This window comes from Berghia stephanieae, chromosome 1, assembly GCF_034508935.2.
Source record: "Berghia stephanieae isolate SIO BIC M18660-M18661 chromosome 1, UCSD_Bste_1.3, whole genome shotgun sequence".
Lineage (NCBI taxonomy): Eukaryota > Metazoa > Mollusca > Gastropoda > Nudibranchia > Aeolidiidae > Berghia > Berghia stephanieae.
Genome location: NC_088360.1, coordinates 21,816,615 through 21,833,373, shown reverse-complemented (window position 1 = coordinate 21,833,373; position 16,759 = coordinate 21,816,615). Strand labels below are relative to the sequence as shown.

Below are 16,759 nucleotides of genomic sequence, written 5' to 3'. Positions count from 1 at the left end.
CAGAACCTTTCGGGTACGAAGTAAAGACTGTAGCACTGAGCCACGCTGCCCCCCAAAACCATGCCAGATACGACTACGACCCCCACATTTCCAAAGCAATCGACGAGTAATTTTGACAATGCAAAATGCTTATGTGGAATTGATCGCTTTATAGGTCGCTTATTATTATTATTATTATTATTATTATTATTATTATTATTATTATTATATTTTATTTATTATTATTATTATTATTATTATTGTCAACAACAACAATAATAATAATAATAATAATAATAATCTTAGTAATAATAATAATAATATTGTTACTAATATTTTTTAGTATTCATAATGACTTTTGTATTTATCAACCAAAGGCTCCCTGGACAATTGTCGATGACCCAATCTCCCGTCACAGTGGCTCTGACAACAACTCGGGTTGGCCGAGTGTCGGAGACATTGAATTCAAGAACTACAGTACACGGTATCGTGAAGGACTGGATCTCGTCCTCAAGGGAATCAGCTGCACCATTCGTGGAGGTGAAAAGGTAATCATTTTGTTTCCTTCAGTGAAAGGTCATCCAACAGAACCTGTGGACTGTACAAAACAAAAAAAACATAATACAAAAATGAATATAACAGCTTAACGAAAGCTGAATAACGAAATACTAAGCATGGTTATTTCGGGCTCAAAATCCTTCTTCATCCAATAACCTACTTACTTACTTTTCCGATCCAGTGACCGCCTGATCTCTAGCACTTCTGTCGTGTGCCATGATGTAAAACAAAAACAAAAACAGTTAAAATGCGATCATTTCAATGCAGCCCGAAAAGTCCCATGTGTAGTACTTTATTGTTTTGTTTTCTTTCTTTTTTTAAAAGTTCGACTTGACCTTTCAGTGTCAGGTTTTACTCTCCAGGCAGACCAGATCTGGTTCATCCCCTCAAAATGGTAATATGTCGGGATAGATCGGATGGACCCCTGAAGGTAAATTTTGAAATCCAACGATGAAAACTGGGACCTTCGAGTTTTTTTGAATGCAAGATATACTATTTATTCTCGACAAAAAATGTTCAGAAATGAACCCCAAGTTTTATTTAAATGGCGATGAATTCAATATTATTGTTAAAAGTTGAGCTTTTATATAGCAATATCCACTAAACATGCTTAAAGCGCTTTACAAGAGGTCCCTGACCAACAGCAACACTTAACATGTAGGACAAGACATGATGCCTGTTAGGCGATATTACAATTTTTTTCTGACAAAGACAATGACAACGCTGATAACGGCCAGGTGCACACCTAATGTGAGTAAAGGGCTTTGTCCAAGGACTCAACTATGCACTGAGCAAGGCTCAAACCCAGGACCTTCCGATCTGAAAGTGAGTGAATAAGTGCTAAAAAAAAAAAAAGATAATAGTAAAAATAAAATTCGTAACGCTAAAGAACAGAACCAATAAAAAAGAAAATAAAAGACTTATTTCGTTCCTCGAAAAAATTATATTTTATTCCGTTTCAAATGCCGACTTAAAAAAACAAAACAAAAAAACTTTTTATTTGTCGCATTAAAGACAAAACATGTCGTCTATCAGCTATAATATTATCATGCCACCTACACGCTCCGCTAAACGTTTATGTATTCACTGCCTGGCTACTGTGCCACAGCCAGTGAGAGAGAGGTCGCGAAGTTCGCGCGAGTCGTCTTTACACGCACACACACCTAGTCAGTAAATAACGCACACACAGAAGTGTGTCGAACCGGACCGGAAGGTTTCTCTCTATTTTGCTACCAACACACATGCATATCTCCGGTTCTTATTTCTCAGTCTCTATATTTCTTTGGTTCCGTCCTGATGTGAGATGGAAATAATGCGAAATAATTATTTTTCTTCGAAAGCTCTCACACCGCCGCACCATCTCCTCTTCTTCTTCTTCTTCTTCTTCTTCTTCTTCTTCTTCTTCTTCTTCTTCTTCTTCTTCTTCTTCTTCTTCTTCTTCTTCTTCTTCTTCTTCTTCTTCTTCTTCTTCTTTCTTCTATAAGAATTAATCCAAATAAACGAAAGAATCAGCGTAAACATTTAACACAAACAGGAACGAAGATACGCAGTTTCCCGTGTCGAGCACTAGACGTCTAGATACACATCCTTCAAAAGGGTAGGAATTGTTCTTTTCCTTTCATTTTACAACTAAATCAGACCTGGGACCTCAAATAATTGGGATTTTTTTTTTTTTGATACCATAAAATAAGGACCTCGTTATAAATAAGTAGGGGAAAGTGACATGATTTGACTAGTCAATTGACGTGTCATATCTGTGTTGTGTCCATATTTTTGTCCTGTTGTGTCTATTTTTGCGTGTTCAAAAAGTTCCGACAATTTTTTTACCAACCATTTACAGGCCTGCACTAGACCACATAGCCACATATATAGCACCTTGTTCATTCCAACTAATACGACTTTTGGAGGATGGGTTACGTGTAGTCTCTAGATGAGAAAAAAGACAACCCTCACATTTCTGTTTGTGTTCGTGTTAAAGTGAAAGTCAGCTTTCAGCCTCAGGGCAATCCGGACATGTCTCTTCGACGACTTCCACTTCCACTTCCATCAGACAAGTTGCAGGTCCATTCAGCTAAAGCTAACTGCGACTGCGAGTGTGGTGAGGACAGATGGACGTGCCTAAGACACTGTTTTGAGACATTTAATCATATGATTATTTGCTTGTTTATTTTTATATCTATTTATCCATTTATTTATTTGTTTGTTTATTTATCTTATTATTTATGGGGGTTTTTTTATCTATTTATTTTATTATTAATTTGTATACTCATAAATTTATTTATATAATGATCAATATAGTATTTATTTGTTTATTTGTATACCAGTTTATTTATTTACTCATTAAATTATGTATTTATTTTTTATTTATATATCTATTAATTTATCTCTATATTTATTTATTTATTTATTTAAGTTGTAATGTTTGGATTTTCCTGGCATGATACCAGATTGAGTGAGTGGGTCACAATTTTAACTGTGTTGATTTCATCATTGTGTTACCAGGTTGGCATTGTTGGTCGTACGGGTGCTGGCAAGTCCTCCATGGTTCTATCTCTGTTCCGTCTAATCGAAGCCAGCGGTGGTAGTATTCTCATTGACGGTGTCGACATATCTCACATTGGACTCCACTCCCTCAGGCACAACATTACAATTTTGCCACAGGTAACATAGACAAATCCCTGGCTGGGGTTCCTGGCCTCCCATAGTGGGCAGGGAGGCACTTACTGTGTCTTCTTTCCCCTTATATCTGTCTTCCAACTCACTCTCTGTCTTTGTCCTGGAATGAGATTACTTGGTTTTGTCCTGGCCCTGGCCAGATACTCTAGCTGAGAGGGAAACAGTCAAATGTATAGTTAGTTTTGGGAGGTGATATTTTTTTCCTTGTAAACCATCTCTCTATTATGCATTGTATTATGTTTTCTTTATATTATGTACGATTTGTAAAACATTTGAGTGCACTCCTCTTAGTGTGGACCTGTGCTTGTGTCTGGATGAGACTTTTAGTGATCTCAAACGAAGTACTTTGATAATGTGCTCTTGGAATCTACATCTGTTTCCTATTTGAACCTATTCCCCTTTGTCTAACCTTTTCTTGGGTGCTTTAATTGTAATTATAGAACTTTTAACTATCCCATTTTCTTCCTTTTTACTGGCACTGATATGACCTTCATGTGTTGCAAGCGCTGTAAAACCCTTAAAAACAAAACAATAGACAAAATCTCTACGTTTTCACAGAGTGTTTGAACATCTATGTGATATACCAGGCTGCTAGAAGCTGTGGGTGTGGACTGTAAATAGCAATAAACAAAAATGAATAGAACAGCTTCAACTAAGAAGAAAAAAAAAAGACCGAAATACGGAACGTTTTGGGCTCAAAACCCTTCTTCAGCCAACAATATAAAAACAATAAAGACATAAATATATTACCAAATTCCAGATAGACGACAGAGATATCTCTGTTATTTAGTTATGTCTTTACTGGGTTTTTTTTGTTGTTGTTGTTGTTGGCTGAAGAAGGGTTTTGAGCCTAAAACGTTCCGTGTTTGGTATTTTGTTTTTTGTTGAAGCTGTTCTATTCATGTTTGTTTATTCCTTTGAATATCTATTTATTTCTCTCTCTCTCTCTCTCTCTCTCTCTCTTCTCCCTCTCTCTCTCTCTCTCTCTCTCTCTCTTCTCCCTCTCTCTCTCTTCTCTCTTCTCTTCTCTCTCTCTCTCTCTCTTCTCCTCTCCTCTCTCTCCTTTCTCTCTCTCTCTCTCTCTCTCTCTCTCTCTCTTCTCTCCTCTCTCTCTCTCTCCTCTCTTCTCTCTCTCTCTCTCTCTCTCTCTCTCTCTTCTCTCTCTCTCTCTCTCCTCTCTCTCTCTCTCTCCTCTCTCTCTCTCTCTCTCTCTCTCTTCTCTTCCTCTCTCTCTCCCCTCTCCTCTCTCTTCTCCGTCTCTCCTCTCTCTCTCTCTCTCTCCTCCTCTCTCTCTCTTTCTCCCTCTCTCTCTCTCTCTCTCTATCACTCTCTCTCTCTCTTCTCCCCTCTCTCTCTCTCTCTCTCTCTCTCTTTTTTTTTTTTTCTCACTTTGTTCTCTCTTTCTCTCTCTCTCTCTCTTTGTTCTTTCTCTCTCTCTCTCTCTCTCTCTCTCTCTCTCTCTCTCTCTCTCTCTCTCTCTCTCTCTCTCTCTCTCTCATTGTGTATGTGTTTTTTTTTTCTCCCAGTTCTTCTAATACAATCTAAAAGTAGCAAAAACAAAAACACCCGAAATATATAAAAGTTAAACCCAATCTCTCTCTTTTTAGGATCCAGTGCTGTTTGCCGGAAGTCTACGCATGAACCTTGACCCCAAGGAACAAAGGTCAGACTCAGATTTATGGACTGCTCTGGAACATTCTCACCTGAAGAATTTTGTCATGGGTCTGGAGAACAAGCTGAACCACAACGTTGGGGAGAGTGGAGAAAACCTCAGGTTTGTCAACGTCTTCCACAGGTCTATGGCTCATCAGGAACTGGGAGAAGAAGAGTGGGGGTGGGGGTTGTCATGTTCTTTATTTTACATGATCAACAAATTTGAACAAGATGTAGTTCGATTTCACAATGATACTTTATTCTTTGACTTTTACATAGGCTGTCTATTTTGGGAACCGGGAACGGATCTTAGTTTCGCTTTCGTACGGGACAATAACAATAACATCTTCCATACACTAATTTGGTATATCTAATTATTATCGTTAATGCTTACATTTTTCAGGTATAGGAATTATATGACATCCCTCTTCTTTAAGATAAAGATTTACATTTACTATAACTCAAAGTAGGCTTTAATCTAAGCTGCTCTTAACAACAACATACAGTTATAACTGTGCACACATACTGATCCATATTTTCATTCTCGATAATGAAAAAAAAAATATAATTATTTGACTTAGTATGGCTAACAATATTAATGACTTATCTCTATTTTATTTAATTATTCTCGACAGTAAATTAGGTATATAATCCATATATTGTTTCTGGTTGGTAGTCCGGTAATCAAAAAATGTTTCTGGTAACTGGTAGGTAATCCATTCGAAAAGGTTTGTGTTTGTTGTCTAACTAACCACAATCTATGAAATATGTACAGCTACTGCACATATGCATAGCTCCAGCAGCTTTAACTAGTGTCTAATGGACCTAGTGTGTTTTTTTTTTGTTTTTGTTTTTTTTGCAAATTGGGTGTGGACGTCGATTTTATTTCATTTTCCTTAACAATGGCCATGCCTATGATGTGTATTTTGAAGGTTTTATAACAGTACGTCCACTTCTAGTAGTGTATGGATGTGGTTTAATGGGGTGTTCCTGTGGAGACACGTTGTCTCCACGAACAGGCGTGCGTTCGTGCACTGGCTGTTCTCGCGAAGGTGAGCATGGGGGCTCGACCATCGCATTTGGAGGTTTCTCATGTAGTTTGCCTTGTGGGTCGTTGAGAGGCATATTGTTACCGTTCGTTTTTGGCTTGTTGAAGAATGGAACGTCTCTAAGCTGGTTTCTGTTTCGACGAATATTTTGTCCAGTGTTTGATTGGACAATGTATGATCTGGGGTGTTTATGTTTGTGTACTATCTTCCCCGGTATCCATCTCTTGTGGATTGGTCTTGGTAAACAATCAGTTGTTCGTTGTCGAGAGCTGTTAATGGGCGTGCAGCTCTATTGTAGTAGTGAGCTTGTTGTTGTTGCCTTTGTTCCAGTGCTTTGGTTGTGGAATTGAAGTTGTTTGGTTTTGTTGGTCGTCTTGGAAGACCATCACTCAGGGTTCGATTGAGTAGAGTTTGTGCGGGCGATGGGGTGTTATTATCGATAGGGGTATTGCTTAGTGCAATCATTGACAGATATGGGTCTGAGTTTGATTCCATAGCTTTCAGTAAAGTTCTTTTTACAATCTTTACTTGACTCTCGATGAACCCATTACTTTGTGGGTAGTGTGGGGAGTTTGTTTCGTGTCGGATGTTATAGCTGTTGATTAGGTCTTTGTATGCGTTGCCGATGAAGTGAGGGCCATTGTCTGATCGGATGACGGCTGGTATTCCATGTTCGCTAATTATCTGCTTTGTGAGAGTTGCCACCTTTTGGCTCGTGCTTTGGCCTCTGGGTATTTTCCTAGCAAAGGGAAATTTGGAGAAGTAGTCAGACACCAGTAAGTATTCTTCCCCTTTCAGGTAGAATAAGTCTGTTCCTATGGTGTGCCATGGCCCTGGGGGTATTTCAGTCTGTACCAGGGGTTCTTTTTGTTGGGCTGGTTGGAGGGATTGGCAGGTGTTGCATGCCTTGGTGATCTCTTCGATATCTCGGTTGATGTTTCTCCAGTAGACTGAGTCCCGGGCGCGCAGTTTTGTCTTCTCAATTCCGAGATGTGGTTCATGCAGTTTCTGGAGTATCTCTTTTTTCATGGATGTGGGTATGATTACTCTGCAATTTTTCATGAGGATCCCCTCTTCCAGACCGATCTCGTCGCGGTAATTCCAGTAAGGTTTCGTGAGAACGGAGGTCTCATGTATTTTCTCAGGCCATCCCGTGAAGACGATCTCCTTGAGCGCATTCAGCTCATGGTCCTTGGCTGTCTCCTCCCGGATTCTCTGCAAGATGTTTTTGCTGAATTGAGGCATTACTTCGTGGATTTTTACATCCATGTCTTTAATTTGATCATTTTTCTCTGGTGACAGCCTGGATAAAGCATCTGCAATTTGCATGTCTTTCCCGGGGATGTAGATGAGGTTAAGATCATATGGCTGTATCCTTAACAGCATGCGTTGTAGTCTAGGGGGTGCTGCTTTCAGGTGCTTTAATTGGATCGTTGTGAGTGGCTTATGGTCAGTTTCAACAATAAATTGTTGTCCATATACGTACGTGTGAAACCGTTCACACCCGTAGACAACTGCGAGTAGCTCTCTCTCTATGTTCGCGTACCTTGTCTCTTCGTCTGTTAATGCTTTGCTGGCGAAGGCGAATGGCTGGCCATCTTTTAGGAGTGTGGCACCCAGTCCCTTCAGTGAGCTGTCGACCTGTAATGTTATCGGCTTTTTACTGTCGAAATATGCCAGTGTTGTGTGACTTGAGATTGCTTCTTTGATTTTCCTGAAAGCGTCATCGTGGCTGGCATTCCAATCAAAGTTGTGCTCCTTTTTTATAAGATCCCTGAGGGGTGCGGTGAGGTCACTAGCTCCTTTGATGAAGGTACTCATGTATGTTGTGAGTCCAAGGAATGATTGCAGCTCCTGAGTGTTTGTCGGAGGTGCCATGTTTTGCAGTGCTGACACCTTGTGTGGATCTGGTTTTACCCCGTCTTCAGTGCATATTATTCCGTAGAATTTAATCTCTTTCTGTTTGATTTTGCATTTTTCGGGGTTCAATTTGAGACCGGTTTCTTGGCATTTGTTTATCATTCCCTTCAGGTTGTCATCATGTTCTGTTTCTGTCTTCCCGCAAACAACAATGTCATCTGAAATCCCGACGACTCCGGGGCAGCCTTCGAACGTCTGGTCGATTTTCATTTGGAAGATATCCTGACTCATCTTTAAACCGAAAGGACATCGTAAGAAACGATATCTGCCGAAAGGAGTGTTAAAGGTGGTGAGGTAGCTGGATTCTTCTTCGAGTTCAATATTCCAATATCCGCATTTTGCGTCGAGAATCGAGAAATATTTTGCCCCGGACAGTTTCGGTAGGATCTCTTCGAGTGTTGGGGTGACATAATGTTCTCTTCTTATCGCTTTATTGAGGTCCTTTGGGTCCAGGCATAATCTCAACCTGCCGTTGCTTTTCTCCCGGTATACAAGACTGTTGACCCATTTTGTTGGTTCACCTTCACGTACTTTGGTAATTATTTCATTTTCACACATTTCATCCAATTCCTTCTTTATTTTGTCTTTTAGCGTGATGGGTACTTTTCTTTGAGCATGTATCACCGGAGGAACATTTGGATCGACGTGTATCTTATATTTCCCCTCGAATTTGCCAATACCATCGAAAGTTTCTGGAAAGTTCTGGATCAGATTTTCTTTGGAGTCCGTTTTATTTTCCTGTATCTGGCAGTTTAGAGTAACAAGATTCAATTTCTCTGCTGATGGTAACCCCATTATTGCTGCTCCTTCATCTTCTGTGACATAGAATGTTGCTGAATGCTTTATTTTGTTGTACTGACATTCAATTTGGCATGTTCCAAACTGTCTGATCTTATGGCCACCATAGCCAGTCAATATTTTGTGAGATGGAGTGAGTGAGGTTGGTTTCCCATCTTTGTCGATGTCGTCGGGGAACATTTGTTTGAAAAGTCTCAAGGGTAGTGCATTTCCTTGAGTGCCTGTGTCTACCTTGACTTTGAGTGTAGTTTTTGTTGTCTTGTATTGTGGCAAGTTGATTTGTATATATGCGAATGCTTCATCCCTCTTCTTTTTAGTTGAGTCTATTGTCTGGAATTTGATGTAATCGAACATTACTTCTTCACCAGAATCGGACTGCTCACGAACTTTATGTACGGATTTTGATTTTGTTTGGTTGTACAGTAAAATTACTTTAAACCGAAAGAAGCTAAACCGAAAAATACCTTAAACCGCAAAGAATGTAATAAATTGTACTAGCTCCTTCATTATCTTTGTACTAATTCTTACGATGAACCGAAATACTTCTAAGCAGGACTTTCTTTAAACCGAAACAACTTGAGAGCACCTTCCTTTTTTCTCTCTATATTTTTCTTCAAAAATTCGGGAAGGTGGCCACACGTAATAATGCCCGATAACAAAACAAAGACCGTAAGCATAAGATGAGGGGTGGGGGTAGGAAAACACTTCAATCACTGCACTTGGGCTTGGCCAACACCACAATCGCACAGACTGGAAAAGGAAGACGACGGGTGACTGGCAGGCGAAAAATGAGGAAAGAGGGGGAGTTGGGGTGTAGAATCACGCAAGAGAGATGTTCTCACTCGTTTGCTGATGCTTTGGAACCATCGTCTACTATAAGAAGTCGTTGTTTGGAACTGACTGGATTTTCAACACGAGGGGGGGGGGGGGGGTAGGGTACTTACCATTGACATGCCATTTCATTTCCAGTTTGTTTAAATGTGTGTGTGTAAGGGGGGGGGGGTCTATGTAATTAGGCCTTTGAACCTAATGGCTTTTCAACAAAAGAGGGGAGTGTAGTAGACAGCCTAGCATTGACACGCATTTTCATTTCCATTTCACTTCACCTCATTATCAATTATCACACAAGACCTTTCGATCTTATTTTAGCTTTACATTTTACTAAAAGATGTCTAAAAGAAAGCACTGTGCTTACATGTTGGAGTTTAAAATCAAAACACTATGTGAAGTCGATGAAAAAAAAAAATTGAGCAAGACGGAGATATGTAAAATACACGGCATCCCAAACTCAACTCTTTCAACTATTTTGAATGGAAAACGAAAAACCCGAAAACTATTTTTAAACACACACACACACACACACACACACACACACACACAAAGAATAATAAAATAACATTTTTTTAAAATGGTTACAAAGACGGCATTTATTCAACAACTCCATTTAAGGGGAAACCCATGATACGATTAAATGAGCAAATTCCTTAAATAGTTACTACCCTTGAAAAACATCGCAAAACGGGAACTTGCTTTAAACCAAAATGTCTTTAAACCGAAATGGTTTAGAAGGTCCCCAAAATTTCGGTTTAAAGTAATTCTACTGTATTTTAGCTTCCTGCAGACTTTGGCAAAATGGTTCGGTTTTTTGCAGTAGTTGCATGTTTTGTTTCGAGCAGGGCATTTCGTCGGATGGTGAGCCGTGCCACCACAGTTGAGGCAGTGAGAGAAGTTTGGTTTGGTTTGGTGAGTGGGTGCTTTGGTACCTTTTCGGTGTCCGACAGGACGGTGTCCTGAGTCTTTTCTTAAGGTATTTATATCAACATGATTGACTTGCGGCGCGTTTTGAATGCTAGATAACTGATGACCTGTTGCCTCAATTGATCGTGCTATGTCTAACGCTTTGTCCAGTTGAATGTCCTCATCTTGGAGCAACCGTTCACGTATTTTGTCGTTTTTTGTCCCGAATATGATTCTATCTCGGATGAGGGAGTTTTTTATTTCGCCATAATCACATTCCTTTGCGATCAGTCGTAATTCGGTGACAAACTGGTCTATTGTCTCATTCTCTTTTTGGAGGCGGGAGTTGAAACGATATCTGGCCATGATTGTGTTCTTTTTAGGTTGGCAGTATTCACTGAATTTGTCAAACAGCGTCTGTACTGGAGTGTCTGTTGCCAATGACCAGGTATTATAAATATCACGTCCTGCTTGTCCAATGTAAAGTAGAAAGTAGCTCGATTTTTGCTCATCTTTCTTTTCGGCTAACGGACCCGTTAGAAGGAGTTTCATATGTTGGCTCCAAGATCGCCAGTTTTCTGCGTTATTGCCGCTTTCAAAATCCATGGATGGCGGTTTAAGTGCATCCATTGTGCTTCGAATGATTGAACTTGATTTTCTGACCTGACTGTTACGATAATCTTGAGTTTCTGTACTGACTGAGACTTGATTTTCTGTTCAGATCGAGATTCGACTTTCAGCGATTTTCCTACGCAATATCAATAAATAACAGTTTAAATGTACTTATAAACTTGCCTGACACCATGTCATGTTCTTTATTTTACATGATCAACAAATTTGAACAAGATGTAGTTCGATTTCACAATGATACTTTATTCTTTGACTTTTACATAGGCTGTCTATTTTGGGAACCGGGAACGGATCTTAGTTTCGCTTTCGTACGGGACAATAACAATAACATCTTCCATACACTAATTTGGTATATCTAATTATTATCGTGAATGCTTACATTTTTCAGGTATAGGAATTATATGACAGGGGTGGGGAGAGTGGAGAAAACCTCAGGTTTGTCAACGTCTTCCACAGGTCTATGGCTCATCAGGAACTGGGAGAAGTAGAGTGGGGGTGGGGGTGGGGAGAGTGGGGAAAACCTCAGGTTTGTCAACGTCTTCCACAGGTCTATGGCTCATCAGGAACTGGGAGAAGCAGAGAGGGAGTGGGGGTGGGGAGAGTGGAGAAAACCTCAGGTTTGTCAACGTCTTCCACAGTTCTATGCGTTATCAGGAACTGGGAGAAGTAGAGTGGGGGTGGGGGTGGGGAGAGTGGAGAAAACCTCAGGTTTGTCAACGTCTTCCACAGGTCTATGGCTCATCGGGAGCTGGGAGAGGCAGAGAGGGGGTGGGGAGAGAGAGAGAGGGGGAGGGAGAGAGAGAGAGCTAAAGTGCGGCTATGTGATCTAGAGGTATAACACTCGCTTTTGGATGAGAAGGTCCTGAGTTTGAGCCGAGCTCGGTGCATAGTTGAGGCCTTGGAAAAGGCTCTTTACTCACATTTTCTCACCGTACTCGGGTGTAAAGTGAGTACTTGGCTGTTAACAGCGTTGTCTCTGTCGGAAAAAAATGTAATATCGCCAAAGGCATCATGTCTCGTTCTACATGTTACGTGTTGCTGTTGGTCAGGGACTCCTTGTAAAGTGCTTTGAGCACATTAAGTGGATATTGCGCTATATTAAAGCTCATCATGTGGCCCAATGGCCCATTATCTCAGTGAATTGTCTATTCATAAAAATAGAGGCCAGTGGTGGAATGGGTGGCAATGATCTTATAAAATTCTGGTCCTGACCTTGTGTCCTTGGATAAGACACTAAACACACAATGACCCACTTGACTCGGTGTGAATGAGTACCTGGCTATAGGCAGTGATGGATATTGTGAGAGTGTTAGTAATGAAAAGTATGTTTGACAGGTGACTGGTACTGTATGAAATTGAAATATGGTTCCCTATTGTCTGCTTGGGGAATAAATGAAACATTAAGCAGCGCATTGAACACGGTTAATTGGTGGAAATGTGCTATATAAACGTTCGTATTTATCAGGGTTCCTGGCAGCTCAGCTGGTAGAGCACTTGCTTCATAAGCAAAGTGACTGGGTTAGATCCCGTGTTCAGTGCTTTGTTGATATTCTTTGGATATTGGTAGGTGGTCAGAGAGGGGTGAATCTAGTGCTTTGTTGATATTCTTTGGATATTGGTAGATGGTCAGAGAGGGGTGTATCTAGTGTTTTGTTGATATTCTTTGGATATTGGTAGGTGGTCAGAGAGGGGTGTATCTAGTGTTTTGTTGATATTCTTTGGATATTGGTAGGTGGTCAGAGATAGGTGTATCGAGTGCTTTGTTGATATTCTTTGGATATTGGTAGGTGGTCAGAGAGGGGTGTATCTAGTGTTTTGTTGATATTCTTTGGATATTGGTAGGTGGTCAGAGATAGGTGTATCTAGTGCTTTGTTGATATTCTTTGGATATTGGAAGATGGTCAGAGAGGGGTGTATCTAGTGCTTTGTTGATATTCTTTGGATAGTGGAAGGGTCATCTGTAGGTGGTCAGAGATAGATGAATCTAGTGCTTTGTTGATATTCTTTGGATAGTGGAAGGTGGTCAGAGATGGGTGTATCTAGTGCCTTGTTGATATTCTTTGGATATTGGTAGGTGGTCAGAGATAGGTGTATCTAGTGCTTTGTTGATATTCTTTGGATAGTGGATGGTGGTCAGAGACAGGTGTTTCTCTGTTTGTTGATAATCTGTTGGTATTGAAAGATTCATCTATTCATGAATATTTGAGAAAAATAAAAATTAATGGACTTTATTTATATATATGGTTTAGTAGAGCAACTTCTTTCCCTGAACACAGCATCTTGTATGTTTTGTTTTTATTTTTCTTGATCACAGCTTAGGACAGCGACAGTTGGTTTGTCTCGCCAGAACGTTGTTGAGAAAGACAAAGATTCTAATCCTGGATGAAGCCACAGCATCTGTGGATATGGATACGGATGACCTCATCCAGAACACCATCCGGACAGAATTCAAGGAGTGCACCGTGTTTACCATAGCACACAGGCTGAACACTGTCATGGATTATGATAGGTGAGTCATTACCATAGCACACAGGCTGAATGAACACTGTCATGGATTATGATAGGTGAGTCATTACCATAGCACACAGGCTGAATGAACACTGTCATGGATTATTATAGGGAGTCATTACCATAGCACACAGGCTGAATGAACACTGTCATGGATTATGATAGGTGAGTCATTACCATAGCACACAGGCTGAATGAACACTGTCATGGATTATGATAGGTGAGTCATTACCATAGCACACAGGCTGAATGAACACTGTCATGGATTATGATAGGTGAGTCATTACCATAGCACACAGGCTGAATGAACACTGTCATGGATTATGATAGGTGAGTCATTACCATAGCACACAGGCTGAATGAACACTGTCATGGATTATGATAGGTGAGTCAGTTATATATGTTTTTAAAATCTCACTGCACTCAGGTGTAAGATGACTACCAGGCCAGTAAGAGTGATGTCTCTATTGGAAAAAAAACCCTGTAATATCGCCTCACAGGCGTCATGTCTCGTCTTACATGTTAAGTATTGCTGTTAGCTTGGGACCTTTTTCCTAAGCGCTTTGAGCACATTTAGTGGATATTGCACCACATAACAGCCTTTTAGTTTATAGGGTTTTTTTGTTGTTTTTTTTTTAGTTTTTCAAAGTATCCACTTCTTCTTTCCCTCATACGAATATACTTTATTTATCCAGAAGAAAAAAATGAAATGTGTGTACAGACATGAACAACCTCGAGAGCAGGCACTGGTATACGATTAATATCTGAACAAGTGTGTATGAAATGTGCCAGACAAAGTAAGATAGAAAAATACAAGACAAAAGACAAAAACATTCCAAGACATCAGTCTTCCTCAAGGATGTTTTGTTTGTTTTTTTCTTGTATTTGTCTTTCTTGCTTTGTCTGCCCCAGTTTCATACAGACTTTTTGAGATGTTCCCACCAGTGCCTGCTCCCTACTTTGTCAGTTTGAAAAGGGAGACCCAATATTGTTTGATAATATCGGATAGTTTGAGGTTAAAACTCAGAAGAAAAAAAAACTGTAATTATTCATCCTCTGTCTTCCTTGCTTTGTTTGTGACTGAAACTTTCTTAAAGTTTTAATAAACTTTATATTCATTTCACCCTTTTACAAAAAAAAAAAGAAAAAAAGAAACATTCTTTTGTTAAAATTTGACTTTATACTTTTTCTTTTTTTTCTTTTCCAAATCAGAATAATGGTTCTGGACAGGGGAGAAATAAAAGAATTTGATTCACCATCCGCGCTTCTGTCTGACCCAGACTCGGCGTTTTACTCCATGGCCAAAGAAGTCGGACTGGCGGGCAAAGAGACTTGATTGCTTGAAATATAATGTCACATGACTTTTGCTGTTTCTAGCTGACTTTAGTCATATGCCGTGTTGGCAAACGCGCCAAATTTATCAGACAGAGAGCAAAGTGTGTAGGTTGGAATCGAGTGATTATTCATTCCATTGTCGTAACTAACACGTCCAAACACAATACAAATTACAGACTTGCCGGCCGGTATGATTTCTCATACACTTCTTTGAATTCCAAAATATGATAATGTGTGAATGTTGACTAAATGTAACATGTCAGAGTTGGTGATAAAAAGGGGAAGAGTTGAAGGTCATTAGATATCGTCTCCACTTCGATGAGAACCCGAGTAGCCAGACAGATGATTGTCATAGGAATTACAGGATTTTCCAACTCTGACAGATGATTGTCATAGGAATTACAGGATTTTCCAACTCTGACAGATGATTGTCATGAGAATTACAGGATTTTCCAACTCCCTCTACCATCTTGAGAAGTTGCCAGAAACTCAGCGAATGTTAAATTTGAAATTGGGAATGTTTGCACGTGTAGAAAATATGAGTTTTGGGGTAACAATGTGTGAAAATTAGCATAGACAATAAGGGATAGTATGATAAATGTTTTCAAATGATTGAGAATGGAGAGTGAGTCTGAAAGTATTATTTCTACTCACGTGAAGTTGGTCGATTAAAAATAGTCCCTCAATCCCCTAGAGCCACAAGGCTCATAAAGTTTGAATTCATTTAGGTGTCTCTAGCTCTATATGGTTTCCAAAATAGCCTGTTTACATTTTGGATAGGATGCTTTAAAAAAGTGTTTTCTTACAGATGTAAGAAACCTAGCTATTCAATACTGATGGGTAGGTGTGTAGAACAGATTAAATATAGAAATTCCTCATGGACTACTTTTTGGTGCAATAATACATCGTGTGCGTAAGAGAACTGTCATTATAAGATAAGAAATAAGCAATTCATTGCATTTTCTCAACTTTGATAAAACAATTGTTTTGACTTAAATCAAGAGGAATCTAGGATTTTCAGTAGTGTACGCTGAAACATGCCCGTTGAACATCTTTGCCTGATATATATGTATATAAATCTATGGTGTAATGAGGGGTCAGAAAGGATCAGACAATACGTGACACAAGTCTGCTCTAATTGATTATTGGAGTGTTCTAGCAAGTGAGCTATCCGATCCTCCATTCTGTTGCATTTCACAGATGCTAGAAAAGCCCATGGTAGATGGAAGAAGCTGTGACCAATAATCCCCATTTTAATAAGAATAAATAAATTCCCTTTATTCCATGGGAAATTTGTCTTTAGGGTCTTTTCCAAGGGAAGACTGGAATAACCCAGGCATCAGCCGCAGTGCAAAAAAAAAAACTCTGGCTCCGTGGGCCGAATGGCTGTGAAGGACTACTACTACTTCCTTCCTTGGAAATTACAGCCTAAAGACTAATTACCCCTTGGGGATGTTCAGAGGAAATTTCATTTTTTAAGAATAATGTGAATATGAATTGAAACCAAAGGCATAGAATCGATTATGGGGACTCGATTTCTTTGTTGTTGTTTATTGGGTTTTTATTTTTTCAGACCAGTGAAATATTTTTGCATTTATTGTAATTCTGTAGTGTGGATTATGGTAGCCTTAAGGCAAAAGAGAATAACTACCAGAGTGCCTATCCGTCTGCAAGTACATATTTTGGTAAAACGTCTAGCCGTACTTCAGTACTAGCCAATAAATATCTAGTCATGTGAATTGAACCTGAAAGCTGACTGGAACCGCACCCGTCACTCTACAATTGACACCAACCATCATTCAAAAACAGTTGTTTCAAATATAGTGTTTATTTTGAGTCCCTTTTGCAACTTCTTGAGGTCACGGGTTGAAGACCACGAGTTAGCTTTTTACAATGAGCTCTTTTCCCAACAAAAT

General features: G+C 39.6%; 1 protein-coding gene across 7 annotated transcripts in view; it reads left to right on the top strand.

The window, feature by feature from the left end:
• The window catches only part of LOC144970364 (multidrug resistance-associated protein 1-like), a 98,280-nt gene extending 82,074 nt beyond the window's left edge, over positions 1-16,206 (top strand). For all 7 annotated transcript variants that reach the window (XM_078909952.1, XM_078909929.1, XM_078909968.1 and 4 more), the window contains exons 28-32: positions 357-527; positions 3,040-3,198; positions 4,821-4,987; positions 13,315-13,509; positions 14,721-16,206. In XM_078909952.1, the coding sequence (XP_078766078.1) occupies positions 357-527; positions 3,040-3,198; positions 4,821-4,987; positions 13,315-13,509; positions 14,721-14,844 (816 nt within the window). In that variant the 3' untranslated portion in view covers positions 14,845-16,206. The remainder of the gene's footprint in view (positions 1-356; positions 528-3,039; positions 3,199-4,820; positions 4,988-13,314; positions 13,510-14,720) is intronic.
• Positions 16,207-16,759: the final 553 nt, after the last annotated feature.